Here is a 23,160-nt window from a genome sequence, read left to right on the forward strand (position 1 = left end):
TGGTGGGTCTAGCCTGGGCACTTAGGCAAGAAGAAATAAAAGCATTTATATTGAAAGGACAAAGAAAAACTATCTCTACTTATAGAAAACATGACTTTGTACATCGTAAGCAATATCTTATAAATCCTAAGGAATCCACATACCCACACAAAAAAAACTACCAGAACTAATGAACGGTTTCAGCAAGGCAGGATACAAGAAAAATATACAAACATTCCATCGTATTTCTATATTCTAACAATGAACAACCCCAAAATATAATTAAGAAAATAACTCTGTTCACAAATAAAAAAAAATAATTAAAAGCAAATTTACATTGTTGAAAGAAACGAAAGAAGACCTACATAAATGGAAAGACATCCATCCATGTTCATGGACTAGAAGGCTTAAATACAGTTAAGATGGCAATACTCCCCAAACTGCTCTATATACTCACTGTAATCCCTATCAAAATCCATTTTGGAGAAATTGGCAAACTGATCCTAGCTAATATTCATATGGAAAAGCTGGGAACCAGACCAGGATATAAGTCTTGAAAAAGACAGCTGGAGAACTCATACTTCCTGATTTCAAAATTACTACACAGCTACAGGAACTAAGACAGTGGGGTGGTACTGGCATAAAGACAGATATGTAGATCAATAGAGAAGTAACTATATAAGCAGAAGGCAGGCTATGTGTACAGAGAATGGGAAAGGCTGGATGCCGATGCTTCCACTGTAGGAGAATACTGGGTTGATGATTACTGAGTATACTAGCAGGTCTATCCCATTCAACACTTATAGAGCCTATCCTGTGTAAGAGATTATGTTAGGGATTTAGATATGAAAAACATGCAATGTCTCAGGTGGTTCACAGCCTCGAAAGGGACAATAGATGTATATAGACTAAGTAAAACATGATGTGATAGTATGAATAAAAGCAGCACAGTAGTACAGAGAAAGGAATTATTAATTTTGCAATTAAAGAAAAGGAACTTTGGACATTATCACCAAGGACTTCTGAGTTGGATCTTAAATACAATACGGAATTTACAAATGTAATAGGAGTGGGATCCAGTGGCCTGAGGAGACTTCTGGGATTTATGAAGGGTTATTCAAGGCAAGGAAGTATTAAGAGCAGCGGAAATGGCATTTGAAGAAAAGGGATACGGAGATTAATAGAAAATTAGCAGGAAAATTAGGTTGAGGCTAAACTGTCAAGGGTTTAAAATGCCTTTACCATGCAGGCAATGGAAAGCCAATAAAGGTATCAGAAAGTGAATCAGTTTCAGGCTTAGATAGAAGGCAGGCGGTGTGGAGGTGGAGAGGAAGAGGCAGAGCTTAGTTTGGTGGAACAGAGAGAAATCCTGCTTATTTGGCCAGCTCTGGAGAATCACCAGAAAGTTTTCTGAGGAATAAACTTAGCAAAAGTGAAGTTCAGAAAATTAACCACAGATAGGATTCAGGAAGAAGACAATAAACCAGGACTAGAGAAAGAGAATGGCAGGAGGATCCAGCCAGGGGGTCTTCAAATAGAGAGAAGTCAAAGAAAAGGCTGATTTCAAGAGTGACCAATAATGTGAAGTAAACAAAAAAGTTAAGAAACAATATTTAATAAAAATACACAGACTAGTTAGAAAAAAGTCACTAACAATCTTAAAGAAGGTCACCTCACTAGTGAAAACAAAGCTTCTGGGGGTAATGTAGGAAAAAGGTGAAAAATGGGGTCAATTCATTCAAGGAAACTAACTGAATAAAAGGCAGAAAGTAAGACCAGAAGGACATCAGTGTTAAGGAAGTATTTGTGGAAAGAAGTATAGAGACAAGCTCCTTTAGGAAGCTGAAAGGAACTGGACCCAGAATGGAAATAGAAGGGCTCTTCAGAAAAAAGGATGGAAGGAACTGGCAGCCTACTTCCTAATTTTGCCTTGCTGAAAAAAAACTACTTCCCTTTCCCCAATCCCAACTTAAAGAAACAACATAAAATAATAGCTCTCAATACCGCCTGAATCACTTCTGTGCAACCGTGCTGGATCAGAACACAGATACCTGCTCAGAAGAAAGCATTAACTAGCTAATAGACAACCTGTTTTTTCTGGTTACTTCTAAGCAAATCAACAGTACAGGTCAAGTTAACCCAACAAAATAACAGTGTGCTATAAAAATGAGGCCCGTAACAAGATCCATAGTAATTACATGCTTACTAAAACAGTCTGCCGAACCACTCAGGGTTAAAGCAATTGTTAATGAATTTAGCCTTCTTATCTGGTAACTAGGTTTCTCTATGATGTATTTCTATATAAGTTTTAAACCTCCATACTTGATTTCTCAGCATAAAAGGAAATGCCAGGAAATAAGAAACGGAAAAACAGCAATATTTTTAAATCACCAGAAAGGAACTTATCAACTACATAAACTAGATAATATTGATTTATAATATAATCATTTTAGCATCTACTTAAATTCAAGTCAGTTCCATCCAGAGCCCATTATATCCCTTCCCCATTTGCTAACATATTCTCAAATTACTCTTCTGTTTTGTTACAGTGAAAACTAAAACAGGTTAAGTAAGAGTTTAATGGAAAGACTAAAATGTGAATTTTTTAAAAACACTTTGTACATTAGTCATTAGAGGAATAGAAAATAAAAACACAATGAAAGAGATATTTGTACCCCTAAGCTCTCAGCAGCGTTACTCACAAGAGTTAAAACTGCAAGCAACCCAAGTATCCATCAACAGATGAATGAATAATCAAAATATAGTGCACACACACAGCAGAGTATTATTCAGCCTTCATAAGGAAGGAAATTCTGACATATGTTAGAGTGATGAACCTTGAGGACATTAGAATAAGTGAAATAAGTTAATCACAAAAAGACAAACATAGCATGATCTCACTTACCTGAAGTTCTTAAGAGTAGTCTAAATCGGGGAGCCTGGGTAGCTCAGTGCATTAAAGCCTCTGTCTCCAGCTAAGGTTATGATTCCAGGGTCCTGGGATCGAGCCACTCTCTGCTGGGCAAGAAGCCGAGCCCTCTCTCTCTGCCTGTCTCTCTGCCTACTTGTGCTCTCTCTCTCTCTCTGTCAAATAAATAAAATCTTAAAAAAAAAAAATAGTAGTCAAAATCATAGAGAAGAAAGTAGAATGGTGGTTGCCAAGACTTGTGGGAGAGAAGGATGGGGATTTATTGTTTAGTGGGTATAAGGTTTTAGTTTTACAAAATGAAAAAGAGTTCTGTAGATGGATGGTAGTGATGTTTGTACAACATTATGAATGTACTTAATACCACTGAATTGCACATCTAAAAATAATTAAGATTGTAAATTCCATGTATTTTTTACCACAATAAAAATACTGGGGAAAAATAAAACCACTTAACACCTACTATGTTGGCTATAATGCAAATGGCAATACATATCAAGTGCTGGTGAAGATGTCAAACATCTTCATATACTACTGCTGGAAACAGCCACTTAGGCAGTTTCTTCTATAAAACCTGATTGTATGATCCAACAATTACAACCCTAGAGATTTACCCAGGAGAAATAAAAAATGTGTCTGCACAAAGACATGTACATAAATGTTCACAGCAGTATCATTCATTAACAAAAACCAGAAACAATTCAAATGTCAATCAATTGGTGGATGGATACACAAAATGTGGTATATCTGTACAAAAGAATATTACTCAGCAAAGAAAGAAACTACTGACAAATGCTACATTATGAAAGAACCCTGCAAAGTAATAAGAAATATATATATTGGGTTTGCCCTCAGGTTTTGAGACAGGGCTCCCAAAACCTTTGTAAATAAGGGTGCTAGGAGCATCTTCTGTTCTAATATGAAGTCTTTGACCTTGACTTCTGGCACAGAGCTCCTAAAACTCTTGTAGTTTCCTAATTGATAAGAGCACTAGGGACAGCTTTTATTCTAATATTTGGTCTTTGATCCTGGTTCTGGACATATGGTTCCTAAATCCCTTGGAATTTTATGGGTGACAGGAGTGTCTTTTGTTCTATTGACGTGACTCTAGGTAGGCTCCAGGATGGCTTCTGGAGTGGGGGCTAGCCACGGGGAAGACCAAGGCATGATTAGAAGCTTGAAAATTTTACCCCACTCTCCATTCTCTAGAGAAGAGAAAGCGGCTAGAAGTGGAGTAATCGATTATGCCTATGTGAGGCCTCCCTTAAAAATCCCAAAATTATAGGGTTGGGAGAACTTCCAGTTTGGTGAATACATCACTATACCACCAGAGTGACACACCCCAACTCCACAGGGACAGAAGTTCCTGAGCTTGGGTCTCTTCCAGACCTCACCCTATGTATCATCACTTCATCTGGCTGTTCACCTGTACACTTTATCATATCCTTTATTACACAGTAAGTTGGTAAATGCAGTATTTCCCCCAAGTTCTGTGAGCTGATCTAGCATATAATCAACTCCCAGCGGAGGAGGTTCTGGGAACTTCTGATGGATAGCACATTGGACAGAAATTGTGGAGACCTACTACTTGCAACTGGCACCTGAAGTGGGGGAGAGCAGTTTTGTGGGACTGAGCCCTTAACCTGTGCGATCTAACATGCAGCTGGTGTCACAGAGAGTTGCTTAGTGTGGGGAAATCCCACAGTCCTGGAATCAGAAATGCTGGCAATATAGAAGTGTTGAGAATGAAGGAGACACCGAGGAGGAAAACTCAGCTTCTCCTAATCAAATCTCAAAAAACATCCCAAGAGAAAGAAGCCAAAGTTAAAGACTACAAGATGTATATTTCAATTTAAATTAAATGTTCAGAAAAGGCAGATTTACAGAGACAAAAAGCAAGTCACTGTTTTCCTAGGCCTGGGGACAAGAGTGAGAGGCATGAATGAGGGATCTCTTGGGGGTGATAAAAATGTTTTCAAACAGTCTTGAGAGGATGGCTGCACAACTTAAAAATACATGAAAACCTCATACACTCACACAATGGGTGAATGTAAAGTGTACTTCAATAAAGTTATATTTAAAAAAAGACTTTTTATTTTCTAACCATTTTGTGCTTCATTATGAAGTTGTAATTATACCATGCTGTAATTTCACATACAGCTTTTTTATTAACTAGAAAACATGATCATGATATAGTGATATTATGAAACATCAATAACTATCATTTTATGAGACTGATGCGCTACCTACTGCGCTAACGAGCCACCTAACTATCATTTTAAATACCTGCATAATTTCACTAAACAGGTTATCATCAGGCATTTTAAATGATCCTCTATCATTACTTATGTATTTCCAAACTTTCCACTAGAATAAATAATACGGCCAAAATCTTTTCACACATCAAATTTTCTCCACTTTTAGAATAGCTTCCTTAGGTGTAATTCAAGTTACAAATAATCTCAGACTGACACTTACTACCAAATTATTTTACTAACAAATTTTATCAATTATACCTCCACACCAGGAACGTATGATAAATATGTTTTTAGCTAGCTCTGCTAATATTGGAGGCAACTGATAATACCTATTTTAATAAAGACTTCTTTGGTGAGTCACTAATGTTGAACATTTATTACGTTTTTGTACTTAAGTTATATTTTCTCTTTTGTTTCTATTTTTAAAATATTTTCTCTAGTCATCACCTTTTCCTTACATATGTACTAAAGTTTGTAATACTCTGATCAACAAATACTAATGCTTTCTATATTGTTTTTGTTGCAAATATTTTTCCCAATCTGTTTTTAATTTATAGGAGTTTATTTCTTATTCAAATACATCTTTCTATAATTTGTTCCTAAAATTTCTTTAAACAGTACTTCTCATCCTAGGAATCTGATATACATTTGTTTCTATTTTATTTCAGTGTTTATCTAGCTTGATTTTATAAGTAACTATTAAATATCACCTTCTGGAATTTCTTCCGATGTCATATAAAGCTAATGATCTCACCACTCATGGGAATCATAGAATAATCAATCTGCCTCTTCTCTACTGCAAACCCTTGTTTATCACAATGCTCATATTACAGACTCTATCTCTGACCCACTGACCTACCTAATCTTACCTGAGACACATATTGCACGATTTGTACCAACCATGTGTTTTAACAGCTAACGCAGTTCATGTCCTCTCCCCCTCACCATCTTTTTTCCTTCGAATAACTAGCTTTTCTGCTATCCTTGCCTGTTTATTCCCCTTAAGAAACTTTAGGATATTCCATCAATTTTACCAAAAGAGTTCCATCTAGACTTTAATGAATAACACTATAGATGTATATTAATATGGAAAACTGAAGGAGTTCACAAGAAAAAATGTTACTGTTTGATCTAAAAGATTTCTGGAAACGTCACTAATCCAGTATATAGCATCTTCCCATGTCAAATAACTCTTCCTACACTAAGTCCGAAGGAAGGAAAGCAGTATGTGCACAGTATTATACAAATACTTGTAGAGTTATTACTGCAATTATAAAAAAAGCGGAAATAACCCTTCAAGTCTAATTTAGTGCTTCCTAAATGGTATTTTATTAGCATTTACTCACATACTATTTTATGCAATATGTAAATAAACATACTTCACTAAACCAGAAAAAGATATATGCCACATAAAATATACCACATCATTATTCATTCGACAAGTATTTACTATTATGTGCTATGCATTGTTATATGAACTTGGAATACACAGGTATCTCAAAAAGCATAAGGAGCTTTTAATAGGACTATGCTACATTCTTAGAACTTAACCTTTTTATCAAAATATACCTCAAAAACCAACTTCATATTTCGACTTTCATCCCATTTGTTTAGCTAATCCCTAACAATGCTTCCTCCTGGAAAGCATGAGTAATGCTAACTGAGCATAAGAGAATTTCATCTCTAAAAAGTTCCCAAGCACTGTATCCTTGGAGTTCCCATCACCCTCTTAATCACACTCACTTGCTGTAGGCTTCACATTCCAGAACCTATCACCACAACTTCCTTCATAGAAAGCACTCTAAATGACCAAATGTATTATCAGAAAGAGATGTGTTTATTTTAAAAATCAAAAGGGCTCAAGCTTAGAGAACTCTTCTTTTAAAGTCTGGTCTCACGGTCCTAAAATGACCTTTGTTGAGGGGAAAAAAGACCTCTGAAATTTTGAGGAATCACTGGAACTTTTATCTTTTGTCAAATTCAAGACAGCTACGTTTTAAAATTAAGCACCATTTTTTGTACTTTACCAACATCTTTTGTGATCATTAGTAACATTCCCAAAGGGAAAGCACCTGAAAGTACCAGAAAACCCAGGTCTAAAATATAGTAGCAAAAACAAAGTAGCTTTTATACAACTAATAATGTACTTATGGTTAAAACATTCTATTAGAGAGCATTAAGAAATTGCCTTAAACAGACATCTGCAGATCTTTCATACTTTGTACAGATTTGGCAAATGCCCAAGAGACAAAAAATGCTCTCATTTTGAGATGTGATTAGCCAGCATTAAAAAAAAAAAGAGAGAGAAAGAAAAGAAAGAAAGCACATTAGGTTCAGAAATGCCATTAAATTATTTCAGACATTAGCCTTCTACCCACTCCACAGCTACAGCATCATAAATCTGCTTTATCTGGGACGCCTGGGTGGCTCAGTTGGTTAAGCAGCTGCCTTCGGCTCAGGTCATGATCCCAGGGTCCTGGGATGGAGTCCCACATCGGGCTCCTTGCTTGGCAGGGAGCCTGCTTCTCCCTCTGCCTCTGCCTGCCTCTTGGTCTGCCTGTGCTCGCTTGCTCTCTCTCCGTCTCTTACAAATAAATAAATAAATAAAATCTTTAAAAAAAAAAATCTGCTTTATCTTATAAAACAGATAATCAATGTCCTATACATGTATCTTCAAAACATTTTTAAACAGTGCTTTTTTCCATCACTATCCTTAGTCATGTAAATATATTCAATCACCTGAAATGAGCTAAGTACTAACAGAACTTTCCAGTTATCACTGGGCTACTCACAAACTCTCACTTTCTTGGACTCATTTTAAAACAGAAAACTAGGGGCAGCTGGGTGGTTCAGTGGGTTAAGCCTCTGCCTTCGGCTCAGGTCATGATCTCAGGGTCCTGGGATCAAGTCCCGCATTGGGCTCTCTGCTCAGCAGGGAGCCTGGTTCTCCCTCTCTCTCTCTGCCTGCCTCTCTGCCTACTTGTGATCTCTCTCTGTGTGTCAAATAAATAAATAAAATCTTAAAAAAAGAAAAAAACCAGAAAACTAGTTTCTAGCCATATTTACAAAGGATTTGTGACTATTACAAAAATATCACTACCCACACTCCTAAAACAAAAGGCTGCTCATTTGATGGATGAATTACTCCATTTTAAAATTCTAAGGAAGACTACATGATATTCTCTAGAACATGCTTCTCTGCGACAAAATCTACATTGTATTCCAAAGAAAGACCTATTCTGACAGCAATTCACTAAAACCCAAGGGAACTGACGGATGTATTTACGTGGGCCATGAACATAAATTGTGATATTTTGGACATCCTTTCCCACACACTCTCTAAATGAGAAAATTTGAAAGTAATGAATGAATACTTATTTTGTTCTAAACTTTCCCACTATAATAAGATACAGAGGCATTCAAGTCAAGCCTGAGTAATCACACTAAATTTTAACCTACATTTATATGCTTTGGCTGGGTAGAAGGCCAAAGTCAAAATGCCAAAGGTCCCTTCTTTAATTATGGACTTAGCACATGTCATTTTTATCTGACTGCTTCTGTTTTTATCTGTTTTATGTGGCTGTTTCTGTCTCTAGGAGCCCAGGACCAATATCTGAACCACTGCCTAAGAGGGTGTCCAGCCACTTAGAGCCAGAGTTGGTAAACTAAACTTTGCTGAAGATTTTTACCACCATGTTCTAAGGGTTTGAAAAGGACAGACATTCTCTAGCTCACCAAATTCTACCTCTCCCAGACACTGTCCTTCAGAGATGACGTGGAGAATGCTGGCAATTCCCAACGAAGTACTGCCTGGTTGTTTATCACCCTGGAATATGAGTGGTTTACTTCCCAGTAACTTCAAGTTCAACCCCACAATCACTAAGTATGGAAGCACACCAGTTGTGTGGGAAGTCAGAGTCTAACTGCCATTTGTAATTCAGAGAGTGAGGAAAAAACCTCTACTCAAAATGTGCATGTATATATATATAAAGATCTTATTTATTTATTTATTTATTTATTTATTTATTTGAGAGAAAGAGAATGTGCATGAGGTTGGGGGGGAAGGCCAGAGGGGGAGGAAAGAATCCCAAGCAGACTTCCTGCTGACCACAGAGCCCCAGGCAGGGCTCCATCTCAGGACCCTGAGATCATCATCTGACCGGAAACCAAGAGTTGAGCACTTAACACATGCAACCTTCAAAATGTATATTAAATTTAACTTCAAACACAATTCTACCTGAAGTTCACCATCCTTATCATGTAATGAAATCAGAACTCTAAATCAGTCCTTTAATCTCCTCAATTACACATTAGTCATAATTACAGCCAGAGAAGGCATCTATTGAAAAGAAGAACGTTTTGGGGCACTTGGGTGGCTCAGGTGGTTAGGCAACTGACTCCAGATTTTGGCTCAGGTTATGATCTCAGGGGCATGAGATTGAGCCTGTTCAGGGCTCCATGCTTGGCAGGAAATGTTGTTTTCCATTTAAAAAAAAAAAAAGTGGACATAATTAGTATTCAAATGATAGGCTCGTCTTTTTAAAAAGTCTCCATAAGCAACTGATTTTGCTCTTTACAGATATATATATTTTTTTTATCTCTCAGTGGACACTTTAAACTCTACATGATATTCAACATGGAACTATTTTTACCCCTGCTTTAAAAAAGGGTCATTCAATTAGAGGCAAGTTTGCTAAGTAATTAACAGCTAGTCTTTGCTAGTTTAGCTATAAATGACACAAACATTAACTACATCCTCCAGTGGTATGGCAAATGGCCAATGAACAGCGATCACTAGGTGTGAGCAGGAAGTTATCCATACCCCAATGGGTTTCCAGATGCCACCTTAACCAGAGGGGCTCACACTATAAGAGCAACATACTTAAGAAGTAGAGAGGCAGCCTGAGAATGAGGTAAAAAACACTTGCCCAAGAATTTGTGGATCTAACTGGATCCACTGGATCTAAATCAAGTGCTTGTAAAAACAAAAGTGTTACACAGGTACCAGGGACAACGTACTTTTCTGAGCACAGATCTCATGCCTAGTACAGTACAAAAGTGATGTATGGTACGGTCACACACATGCTAAGTAGGGGACTGGACTTTATTTACAATAACATTTGCAACCTGTCAAGTTGTGCCTGTGGGTTATCAAATTAGTCAACAGGGAGAAAGCTTCTCTTTTTAAAAGTACTGCAGCCTGGACACGAAATGTCTAAAACAGTATCACCACTTTGCAACCTCTTAATGAATTAATGATTTAGACTGGAAGTATGGCCTGCTGCCTATTTTTTGCATGATCTGTGAGCTAAGAGTTCTTACATTTCCACATATTAAGGAATTCTTCATTTCTCCATTTTTGTCAGCAAAAAATATGCAGAGTGCCTAATGTTCTAGGCACTGTTCTAAATGTTTTACACATGGTAACTTGTTTAACGATGACAATCACAGGAGATGAGTACTATTACCTTCATTTTACACATGAGGCAGAGAGAAGTCAGGCAATTACCAACAGGTAAGAAGCTGGGATATGAGCACAGTTTAGATCCAGAATCCATGCTCTTACTCTCCATGTGCGCCATTTCCCATTAGTAATGTTTAATTGGTACAGATCAATGAAAACATATGGCTCTCTTCATTTCAGTAAGGTGGAAGGTATACTAATGTCAATGGGCCAGGCACCCCAGGTAGAAAAACCATTATTCTTTAAGTTAGTTACTGGATCCAAGCTCCATTTCCTATATCAGCCTTGTACTCTGAATACAGATTTTAAATTTCTAAACCTCCAGTTTTTAGTGTGAAAATAAGAATGTTCTTATTTCTCTACCTCATTCATTTACTTACTGGGCACCTAATGTCAGGCACTGTTGCTGGATCTTGGAATACAAAGGTGAATGGAGAAAAATCATTTCCCTGAACGAAATCAGAGTCTAAAGTGGAGATAAAGGAAAACAGCCCCTTTCGTACTATGTGACAGGTTTAATACTACAGGGGTTACTGTCCATCAAGAATAATAAACGTAGTGAAGAGAAAGAAATGTGTAACATTTCTCTGGGTAAGGAAGAGGGAAATGTATTATCAGGGATAACAATACAGAAAAGATGATTTTAGAAATGAATCTTGAAAGATTAGGAATGCCTCCAAGGACACAAAATATTGGGGAAACAGGGTATGTAAAAACAAGAAGAAACAAAAGAAAAAGGTAAGTCCTAAATTCCAACGGCTCTGAAAGTGCAGAACACACATCTGCAGGGAAGTTGGGGGTAGGGGTGGATGAATCCTAAGTGGAGCTAGAAAGGTAAGGTTGGGGAACAAGACTAAATATTTAATTAATTGCAAAGCACCACAAAACTACGCAATGGTTCTTAACATATTCTTTACTAAGCACCCAAGTCATGACTGACAGTCTGACGTCTCCTCAGTTGATGCAATGCCACAATGTACAGCTCTAGACAATCTGGAAGCCTTTCAAACACATCAGAAGCAATGAAAAGATTATTCTTGAGCTCTGTTGCAGAATCACCTGAGATAGAATTATACCTTTCCATGCAAAATGTCAAATTTTAAACAGTCTAGGTTCTCAATTAGATATTCTGCATCTGGAGAAGCCAGCCTGTGTTTATGACAGAAATAGAGAAATCTGAGACCTAAAGTGTTCTTTAAGGAAGACCTTTCAACTATTTCCATTTGAAGACATAAGGGTCCAAAACAGGGAGTCTGGATTACCCAGATAACCACTTCAATTTCCCATATCTCTCTGCTTTTGGTAAGTGATGCAGGAAATGAACAGCACAATAATTTAACTCAGGTGTCCTCAAAACATATTATTTCCATACTGTAATTGACTCTCCATTTTACTCGTAGGGAATTTCAGTGAAAATTAAGAATAAGCATTGTCTGGGAAATGATAGCAGTATAATAAATCTATATAAGTTTTAGCGGGGAACAAGTGGAAAAATGATAACTGTTGCCCATTTAGGCAAACATTCATTTTTTAAAAATTAAATGTTTTGGGATGCCTGGGTGGCTCAGTCAGTTAAGCATCTGACTTTGGTTCAGGTCATGACCCCAGAGTCCTGGGACTGAGCCCCACATTGGGTTCCCTACTTAGCGGGGAGCCTGATTCTTCCTCTCCTGCTCCCCTCCTTGTGCTGTGTCTCTCTCTGTCAAATAAATCAATAAAATCTTTTAAAAAAATTAAATGTTTTAAGATCACTGTAGATTCACATGCAGTTCTAAGAAATATCTTATGTACACTTTATCCAATTTCTTCAAATGGTAACATCTTACAAAAAGGTAGCACACTAAGATCACAACCACAATATTGATAATAGTACAGTGAAGATACGAACATTCTATCACCACAAGGATCCCCCATGTTGCCCTTTCATACCCATACCCTACTTCTGTCCAACCTCTGTTCCCATCCCCATCTCCTCTTAACCCTGGGCCACCACTAATGTTTTCCATCCCTATAATTTTGTCATTTAAAAAATGTTATATAAATTGAACCACACAGTATGTGCCTCTATTATGACTGGCTTTTTTATTTCATTCAGTTTAATGCCCTCAAGGATCTCAAGATCCATGCAAACTTGCACAAAAATCAATAGCCTATTCTTTTTTATTGCTGAATAGTATTTCATGAGACAGAGGAACTAAACTTCATTTAAGTATTTACCTGCTGAAGGATATCTGAGCTGTTTCTAGTATTTGGGCACTACGAATAGAGTTGCTTCCTGGATGTTAAACCAATCTTGCATACCTGGGATAAACCCCATTTGGTCATGATGTGTAATTCTTTATATTTTTTAAAGATCTTATTTATTTATTTGACAGGGAGGGACACAGTGAGAGAGGGAATACAAGCAGGGGGAGTGGGAGAAGGAGAAGCAGGCCCCCTGCTGAGCAGGGAGCCCAATGTGGGTCTCAACCCCAGGACCCCGGGATCATGACCTGAGTCGAAGGCAGACACCTAATGACTGAGCCACCAAGGCACCCTGGCCATGATGTGTAATTTTTAAAATACTTTTTTGGATTGAATTTGCTAATATTTTGTTGAGAATTTTTACATCTATGTTCATAAAAGATACTGGTCTGAAGTTTCCTTTCCTTGTAATGTCTTTGTTTGACTTTGGTGTTAGGATAATGCTAGCTTCATAGAAAGTGTTGGGAGGAATTCCTTCTAGTTTTATCCTCTGAAAGACTGTAGAAAAATGGTATAAATCTTCCTAAACTATTCGGTAGAATTCGCCAGCGAGCCCATAGGGGCCTGGAGTTGTTGTGGAAGATTACTATTGATTAAGTTGTTGGTTTTTTTTATTTGATAGACAGAGATCACAAGTAGGCAGAGAGGCAGGCAGAGAGAGAGGAAGGGAAGCAGGTTCCCCGCTGAGCAGTGAGCCCAATGTGGGGCTCAATCCCAGGACCCTGGGATCATGACCTCAGCTGAAGGCAGAGGCTTTAACCCACTTAGCCACGCAGGCACCCTAGAAGTTTATTATTTATTGATTCAATTTCTTTCAATAGATAGAGGTCTATTTACATCACCTATTTTTTTCTTGTGTGATTTTCAGCAGACTGTGTCTTTCAAGGAATTGGTCTACTTCTAGTAAAATATCAAATGTGTGGGCATTGAGTTGTTCATCCTATTCCTTTATCATCCTTTTCATTTCCACAGGATCTGTAGTGATATCTCTTCTTTCATTTCTGCTATTAGTAATTTGTGTGTGTGTGGTTTTTTTTTCTTAACCTGGATATAGCCTTATCACTTTGTTAAACTTTTCCAAGAACCAGCTTTTGGTTTTATTGATTTTCTCTACTTATTTCCCATTTTCAATTTCACTGATTTCTGCTCTAATTATTTTTCTTTTTAAAGACTTATTTCAGAGAGACAGAATGAGAATGAGCATGGGGAAAGGGAAGAGGGGAAGAGAGAATCCACAAGCGGACTCCCTGCTGAGCTTGGAGCCCAATGAAGGGCTCCATCCCACCACCCTGAGATCATGACCCTGGGCTGAAACCAAGAGTTGGGTATTTCCTATAAAGGCAAAAATGTATTTTTTTCCTCTAGCTACATTCAAGGTGTTCTTTTTTTTTATGTCTTTAGTTTTCAGAAGTTTAATCATGATGTGTCTTGGCCGGAATTTCTTTGGGTTTATCCTGTTTGTGGTTTATACAGCTTCTTGAGTTGGTACATTTAGGTTTCAGACCAGTTTGGGGAACTTTTCAGCCATTATTTCCTCTGGTATTTTTCTACCCTTATCCTCTTTCCTTTTCCTTTCAGGATTCAAATTTTGTCTTATTAGAATTTCTCTCTCCCGGTCCTTGGCTAGAGAGAGCAGTCCTTTGTTGTGGCTTTTTGGTCTGTATCTGTTGGCATTTCCAGACTGCCAGATTCTTCAGCTCTAAGATTGGAATATATAAGGTAAAAAGAAAACCCAGAGAACTGACCATGCTACTGGGACCCGATGAAAAACAGAGACTAACAGATTTATCAATCTGTCAAACATGTAAACCTTACTTAGATCCCAATTCAGGAAAACTATAAAATAAAATAGATGCTTGAGATAAATGGAAAGTTGAATACTAACTGGGTAGTTAATATCAAGGAACTGTTAGTAATCTTTTTCAGGTGTGAAATGATATAGTTATATTTAGAAAAATTTTTTAAGGAGTCTTTATTTTTTAAGATGATTTTCTGGCCCAAAAGAACAGCATGAGCAAAGACACAGAAATCCTATTTTCAGAAAATGGCGAGTAGGTGAGAGTTAAGTGAAGACTAAGCCAACAAACAGTGTGTGACAAAGCTATCAAGACAGGCTGGGGCCAGACCAAAAAGAGCCTTAAACTTCAGGCTCTAGAGTTTGGACTTTATGTGATAGGCAATAAGTCTTCTCAATATTTCAAAAGGTAGAGTAATATGACCCAAGTGATGCTTTAGGAAAATCGGGAGCCAATATGAATGATAGAATAGTTAAACTTTAATACTCTAGAGATGGGACCCTGTCTTTATCTGCCTTTTTGGTCTCTATGGCTGCACCTGCACTGTGCCTTGCATATTAAAAAAATCTGTGGAATTTACTGCATTAAGAAGGAGGAACAACAAGCTATGGCAGAAGCAGCAATTGCCCACCCTCTCTTCCAGACTGTATAGGAAAGCAGATTCCATATGGGATAGCAATGTGCCCAGCTTTAAAATAAAGCTTTTTTGTTTGTTTTTTTGTCTGTTTACACAAAAACAAAACCAACAACTACAACATTTGCCAATGAGAAATAATTTACAATCTGTTTAAGCAGTTGGTGTATTTATCACTTAACTGATGCATGAATAAAGAAGTCTGTAATAGGAAAGAATCTCTCAGACTGTAGTATGTGAGGGCAATGCACATGGGTGGGTGAGAAGACCCAAGACTCTGGGAATGAAGAAATACAATCACCATCACATATGCCTATGAATCCCATGTCTCCAACAATGTATTTCACAAAAGGAATCCACTTGAAAGAGAGTGACACTCAGGACCTTTACAATAGAACAATTATAAGGCAACATTTAATAATTCATTCAGACATTTCCAGAACCACTAAGTTAATGGGGTTCAGAAATATCAAAGTCTCAGCCTTCAAGGCATTTACAATATAGATGGGAAGATAAAATGTATATGTAACAAACTATAACAATGCAATTTGAATGAAGTAACAGAACTAGTATAGTACAGCAGAGACGACTCCACACTTCCTTCAAAATCTGGGCTCTAGTATTAACTCTACTATTAACTCACTTTGTGGCCTTGAATAGAAGTAAATAAAATTACCTCTTTATGCAACTCCTGACCTACAAAATAAAGCAACAGTTTAGTGGACTATTGCAATAATCCGGAAGTACTGAATGCATTAGTTTAGTGGATTCTAACTTTTGCACATATGAAGCCATTTTTTTTAATGTTAGGCAAATTTCTTAATCTTCAAGTTACTATAATTATCTTTTCAGTATATGCTAACAGAGAGCAAAGACTACAAATATGCTACCACAAATCCTATAATACCTTTAAAAGAATCTGTATTTAATCAACATTTAAATGACAAACAGGAATGCATACAGAACTATGTTCCACCTCAAATGTTTCATATGCATGTGTATTTTATTTTGGCATTCTCTCAAGTGCTTCCCAGCCCTAATACTGTTATCTTACATTCACTTAAAAGATAATCAGGGCAGGAGTGAAGAAAAAGTAAGAGAGGATTGAGAAAGCGAAGTATGGATTCAAAGAAAATTCTACAGTAGGAACTCAGCAAGAAGTATAGAGAGTGAAAGATTTCTTGGTAGAAATCCCAAGTGACTGTATCAGTGCCATTAACAGTGAAGTCAGAAGTTGTAAGCTTGGAAAAAAACCATGATAGGAAAAATCAACATCAACATCTAGAGTTACCACTAACTGAGCATCTACTATGTTCCTGGCATGATGTCAGATTCTTTAAAAAAATTTTACATGCACATGGTTAAAAAAATCAATACAAAAAGGTATATAGTCAAAATATTTCCCTCTCATTCTAGATTCTTAAATTCCTTAGATTCCTAGAAACCCTATCTAGTGGCAATAATTATTAACAGTTTCATTTGTATCTTTCAGAAATGTTTATAATGGCCTTCATATTTAATTCTCACAACTCTCTGAGATAGGGGGTATTACTTTCTAAATTACGAAAATAAGCCTTAAAGAGGTTAACTGGATAAGGCCATAGAGCCATGAAGGGACAGAATTGGGAATATAACATGGGCCCAAACACCCATGCACATACTCACTCAGGGATCTCCTACAGAAACACTGGCACAGATGTTCAATGGACTTGAAATAACCAAAAACTGAAACCAAAATGTCCATCAAGGGCTGGTTATATAAGTCATACCACATGTATACTGTGAACTACTATACAGCCATTAAATCTAAAGTTAAAAACTTATGGTAGATCTAGATATGCTACACAGGAAAACCTTTAATGCAAAAAAAAAAAAAAAAAGTTAATATAGAGAAAATGCTTCCTCCTCTTCCCCAGTGAACTCCAGAGTGGAACTGTCTGACGAAATCAAATAAAAGAGGAGAGATGATGTCGATATGAGGGGAGATAAAACCACTGTGGGGTAGAATTCACAGTGTGCGGCAGCAGGTAGAACAGTCCTTGCTTCTCAAGTATCTTAAAATTGAAGTTTTTGGAAGACAACATGGCAACAGTCCAGCAAGTAATGTAGATGACATTCCTGTGGGTGGGAACCCACAGCTTAAAGCATAATTACAAGAAATGTAAAATCGACAAATGGCCTGAGATGTCTTGTCTTCTATTTAAGTGCAACCCTAAGAACATAACCTACACTGGGGTTTATTTAAATGATTATCTGAAGAACAAGCACAACACTATTAAAAATAGAGACTCTCAGAGCAATCTCCCATTATAGATCTGCTTTAGCCGCTGCTTTCTGACCCAGCGGAGGGGAGGAAAGGCCCTCTCTAGGAAGAAAGGAAAGCTCAAGTGCTGTACCCACCTTTGCCAAGAGAAAGAGCTGTCCAGAAGATGGTTCAGGGGTCACCACAGAGGAAAGGGATGGGAATGATAATATGTGGAATCCAAAAACAAAAAAATGAACAAACAAAACAGAAACAGACTCATAAATACAGAGAACAAACTGGTGTTTGGTTGGGGGGGGAGGGGTCAGGGTGGAGGACCAGGAACAAGGGTGAACCGGGTGAAGGGGATTCAGAGGTACAAACTTCCAGTTCTAAAGTAAGTCAAGGGGATGAAAAGCTCAACAGAGGAAATATAATCAATAATACTGTAATAACATTGAATGGTGACAGATGATAATTGGATTTACAATCACGGTAAGTATTTTGCAATGTATGGAACTGTCTAATCACTATGTTCTATATCTGAAACTAATATAATACTGTATATCAATGATAAAACTTTTTTAAAAAAAATTCAAGACAGCAGTCCTAATCGATTGTTTTCTCTAAGCTTGTAGGCCATGGAACAACCAGAACTGAAGGTTGTCTTTCCACCACTTAATTTCCATTGGTTTTCTTAAAAATGAAGAGCCCAAATTCATTTTGTATGGGTGAGGACCCATACAAAAAGACATAGAGCACGAAAGGTTTAGGTAGACACTCACTGCTATGACATTTTCCCTTTTCATAACAACACTGGCTACCTTGTCAGGAAAATCCTCAAGGGCAGAAACTGTTTGTTTGTTTTTTTTTTTAAATAGTGGTTTTTCAAGTGTTAATAAGTCCCACTAAAACCCCCCAAACTAGAAAGCACACAGAATAACAAGCCTTTAATACAAATTTTAAGAAAAATCTTTATATATAGTCTTTTAAAAATACACCAAATATACACTTCCCTCATCATTTAGGACTATGTCATTAACAGCGTTTTTCCAAATGTGGTCTCAAAACCCTGGAGGAGGGAGGGGTGATGGAGGTATCTATCTTCCAGACTTTTACAAGAGGTCTGGGAGATCAAAATTCTTTTCATAATATTACTAAGAAGTTCCAAAAAAACCCCTGCTGTGGCCTTTTGCACTGTAGTGGCACTTTCACTGAACACGCAAAAGCAAAGGTGGGTAAAAGAGCTGGCCAGTAAGTGGTACAAATGAATTCTTCACCTCCGGGGACTTGCAGGAAAAGAATGCCAACTTCCCTTTTTAATATCCTTGATGAAAATGGTACAGCCACATTGGAACAGTCCAGCAGTCTCTTAGAAAGTGAAACATGAAATTTCCATACAACTCAGAAATTGCACTCTTGATCATTTATCCCAGAGAAAGGAAAATTTGCATCTACATAAAAACCTAACCACAAATGTTCATGGTAGCTTTACAATTAATAGCCCAAACCTGGAAACAGCCTAAATGTCCTTCAGCTGGTGAACAGACTGTTCCATACTCACAGCACAGAGTACTATTCAGCCATGATGAGGAACTTGAATAACTTGGAGGAATGTCCAGGGAATTAAGCTGAATTTTAAAAAAGGCAATCCCAAAAGGTTATATATGTATGAGTCTACTTATATTAATTTTGAAATGACAACATTTTAGAAATGTTGAACAGATGTGTTGTTTCCAGGCTTTAAGAAGGAGGAAGAAAACATGATGTTGGGTGTGGGTATAATATGGCAACATGAGGGATCCTTGTGAGGCTGGAACTCAGTGTTCTATATTTTGGCTGTGGTGACAGACACATGCACCAACACTTGTGATAAAATTACACAGAACTAAATACACATACACATACATACAACTGGGAAGTACGAATGAGACTTACAGACTGTATTACTACCAATATCGTGATTGTGATACTACACTACAACTTTGCAAAATATTATTGGAGGAAACTGGGTAAAGGATACACTGGATCTCTCTGAATTATTTTTTTTTCCCTGAATTATTTCTTATAACTTCATGTGAGCCTATAAAAATTTCAATTAAAGAATGCATACCTATGTTCACAGCAGCATTATTCACAAGAGCTAAAACAAAGAAGCAACTCAAGTAACCATCAAAGGATGAATAGATAAGCCAAAGAAATGAATAGTATATACATACAATGGGATATTATTCAGTTCTAAAAAGTAAGGAAATTCTGATATACTACAACATGGATGAACCCTGAACACATTTATATTAAATGAATGAAATAAGCCAATCACAGAGAGACAAATACTATGTGATTGATTCCATTTATATAAGTCACCTGGAATAGTCAAAATCAGAGACAGAAAAAAATAGACAGAAAAAATAGGAGTTATATCAGGGGCAGGCAGGGACAGAGGAACAGAAAGTTGTTTAGTGGGTACAGAGTTTCAGTTTTGCAAGGGGAAAAGAACTCTGGAGATAGGTGGATGGTGGATTTAATGGTCATCCAACAATATGAATTATGAATGTATTTAATGCAAAAGAGGAAGGGAAAAGAAAAGGATTGCTAACAGCAAATTCAGGATGGGAACGTGATGAGATCTAGCAGGGACACCAGATCAATTCAAGGGTCTTAAAAGGAAATAGTTTATATTCTTTATTTAGATGTAACATTATTCTTTATATCTTGTATCTTAAATTTTGTATCAACTTAATATTTAGTAAAATTTTCAAGAACAAAAAAAAGGCCTTGATGAAATAGTACAAATTACTAATGTTATTATATCTTGGCCCTTGACTTTCTGGTTACTTGTGATGAAAAGGGAAGCATGCATCAAGTAGTTCAGCTGCATACCAAAGTAAGATGGTTGCCTCCAGGAAAAGCACATGTGTCATTGACTGAGGAGTTGAATCAAATGCTTTCTTCACGATATATCATTTTTACTGGAAATAGTAAGTGATAAATTGTGGTTTTTGGACTCGTATTTGGCAGACATTTCTTGAAACTCAAAAAAGTGAGCCTGTTGCTTTGAGGAAAACAACTGACAGTAGTTTCCTGTCAATAACAAAAATCAAACTTTCAAGTGAAATTCAGAATGGTAGGAAACTTGCTCCCCCCGCCTCGAGCTTAACAGGTTCTCAGTACTTAACTTTTCTAATAAAATCAGTGTTGATATTAACAAATATTATCAGTGGTATTGTATAATGAAATGTGTCAGCATTTGGAAGATCTGCCTAACTCTATGAACCAATATTTTCCAAACGACAAGCATATAATGTTACAATGGGTAACAAGTCCATTCACACTGCAAGACAGACCAATGAATTTTAACTGTAACAGAGTGTGAAAAATTCACTGGTAAGGCTTCAGAGTCCACAACCAAACTAATCTTTAAGAAACTACCATTTATGTAGTTTGGGTGGAATAGCAAAGAAGATCCACAAGTATCTGCAAAAGCTATTAAAATACTCCTCCCTTTCCAACTGGGTAGGTATTTGTCTAAGACCAGATTTTCTTCAGTCCGTCAAAACGCCCATCACAACAGACTGAATGCAAAGCATTTAGGAAACTCTTAGCTATGCTTCTACTGTGCCAGACATTGAAGAGATTTGCAAAATGAAAAACACCACTCGTCGCACTGAATTTTTGTTCAGAAAATACTATTTTCATAAACACGTGTTATGTCTGTTAACATATCATGGATTTACTGTTTCTTTAATGAATTAAATATTTTAAAAGTCTCAGTTTTCACCAATATTTTCCAAACAGTAAATATCCATAGGTATAACCATCACGAGCAAAAAGTGCTTTTACTTTTTAAGATGGGTGCCAAGGCCAAAACGTTTGAGAGCCGCTGGTCTGCATACGTGCTCCAACCGGCAGAAGAGGAATTATTCACTCAACAAACATCTGTTGTGGGGTGCTGCGCTAAGCCCTCGGAGTGCTTAGGCGATTCTCGACACGTCACCATTAACCAGCCGACCTCTCACAGCGGCCGCCAGCCCGGGTCGGAGAGCGCCAAGCGGGTAGCGCGGAAGCGTGGCAGCTGACCGCCCGGCCTCGGGGACGCGGCCCCGCTCTGCGCCGGGCTCCACCGCCGCCGACCCGCTCGGGCGGAGGCCGGAGCGCGCGGAGAGAGGCCGCCCGCCCACGACCGGCACCCGGGCCCGCGGGAAGGCCGGGAAATTGGTTCGCCGCCGACGTGGCGGGAGCCGAGCGCAGCCCAGTCGCGGTGGCGCGCCGCCCTTACCTGTTGGTCATTCCTGCCGCCACGCCCAGCATCTCTCCGCAGTCGGCTGTCCTCCCTCTGCACGTCGGCCGCTGGCCCCGCTGCGACCGCCGTCTCCTCCCTCGCGCTGCGGCCGGCTACGGGCGGGCGGGCGGGCAGCGAGCAGGAAGGGGAGGCCAGCAAGGGGCGGAGAGGCCGCCGCCGCCTCCCGCCCTCAGCCGGCAAATCGCTAGGCGCGCCGCGCGGGGGCGCGCGCGGGATAGGGGCGAGGCAAGTTGGGCGCGGGGGAGGAGCTGCCGGCGGGGAAAACCCTGCCTTGGCCCCGCCCTGGCCCCGCCCCTCCTCCTACGTGCCCTCTGCTCCGCCCCTCCCTAGCCTCAGCACAGTCACTGGCGCAGATAGGCAACCCCCCATTCATTGCCCATCCCCGTCTGGCCCCGCCCCTACCCGCCCCCGCGTCTCTGCCCCGCCCAGTCCCCCTACCAGCCCCGCCCAGCCCCCCTAATAGGGCCTCGGCCCCGCCCCTCGTGGTTTCACCCATTCCCCCGCACCCCTCCAACTCTGGCACGCTTCAGAGACCATACCCTGGGGGCGGGGACAAAGGCTCCACTGCGAGGCGGAGGTTTTCCCGGAACCCCGGGCTTGGCTTGCGGCGGTTCTACCGCGACTGGCCTTTGCTGCTCCTTTTGGGTGACTGCGTCGCAAGCCGCGAGCGGAGGGAGCAGCCAATTTTTTCCTTCTCCGAGACACCTCTGATTCGGCAAGGCTGATGGTCCGTATGGCTCTGCCAGAAGACTCTGGGCCCAAGGTGTTGGGATTCCACCCTATCTGGATGAGGGGTCCCGAGGAGACTTCTTCAGAGGGTGGAGTCAGCTCCCGGGACTCTGGGAGGGAGCCTTGGCTGCTCTGGCCGGGATTGAATCCCTGTACACAAAGCCCGGCACGTTCGGGGGATCTCCATAGGATACCGCTTAAGATTGTGAATTTGGAAAAGTGAACCTTTTTTTGAGACACTTTGACCTTGTCTCCTCATTGTTTCTTTCCTTACCCATTACCTCTAACAAAACCTGAAATCTGCCAGGGATGAAATAAAGGTTATTTATACTGAGCATAAATATAAATGATCTCTTCAAGATACCAGAATTTGTAACTAAATGTACTTTATAATTATAGAATGAAAACTGTGTCCCACCGTCTATATCTGCGTGGGGTGGACACTGGGTGCCTTTGATATCCTTGTACCAAAATTAATTCTAAACTGAACAAATGTATACATGTAAAAAAAAGGCATATACAAATATTAGAAGAAAACACGGAAGAAAAAAATTAAGATTGCTATGGAGAGATACTTTCCAAATA

At 38.8% G+C, this 23,160-nt stretch overlaps 1 protein-coding gene across 1 annotated transcript in view; it reads right to left on the reverse strand.

Moving 5' to 3' along the window:
* LIMS1 (LIM zinc finger domain containing 1) overlaps positions 1-21,993 on the reverse strand; it is a 140,458-nt gene extending 118,465 nt beyond the window's left edge. The window contains exon 1 of the mRNA XM_059134294.1: positions 21,823-21,993. Within this exon, the coding sequence (XP_058990277.1) occupies positions 21,823-21,854 (32 nt within the window). The 5' untranslated portion in view covers positions 21,855-21,993. The remainder of the gene's footprint in view (positions 1-21,822) is intronic.
* Positions 21,994-23,160: the final 1,167 nt, after the last annotated feature.

Source organism: Mustela lutreola, chromosome 9, assembly GCF_030435805.1.
Source record: "Mustela lutreola isolate mMusLut2 chromosome 9, mMusLut2.pri, whole genome shotgun sequence".
NCBI lineage: Eukaryota > Metazoa > Chordata > Mammalia > Carnivora > Mustelidae > Mustela > Mustela lutreola.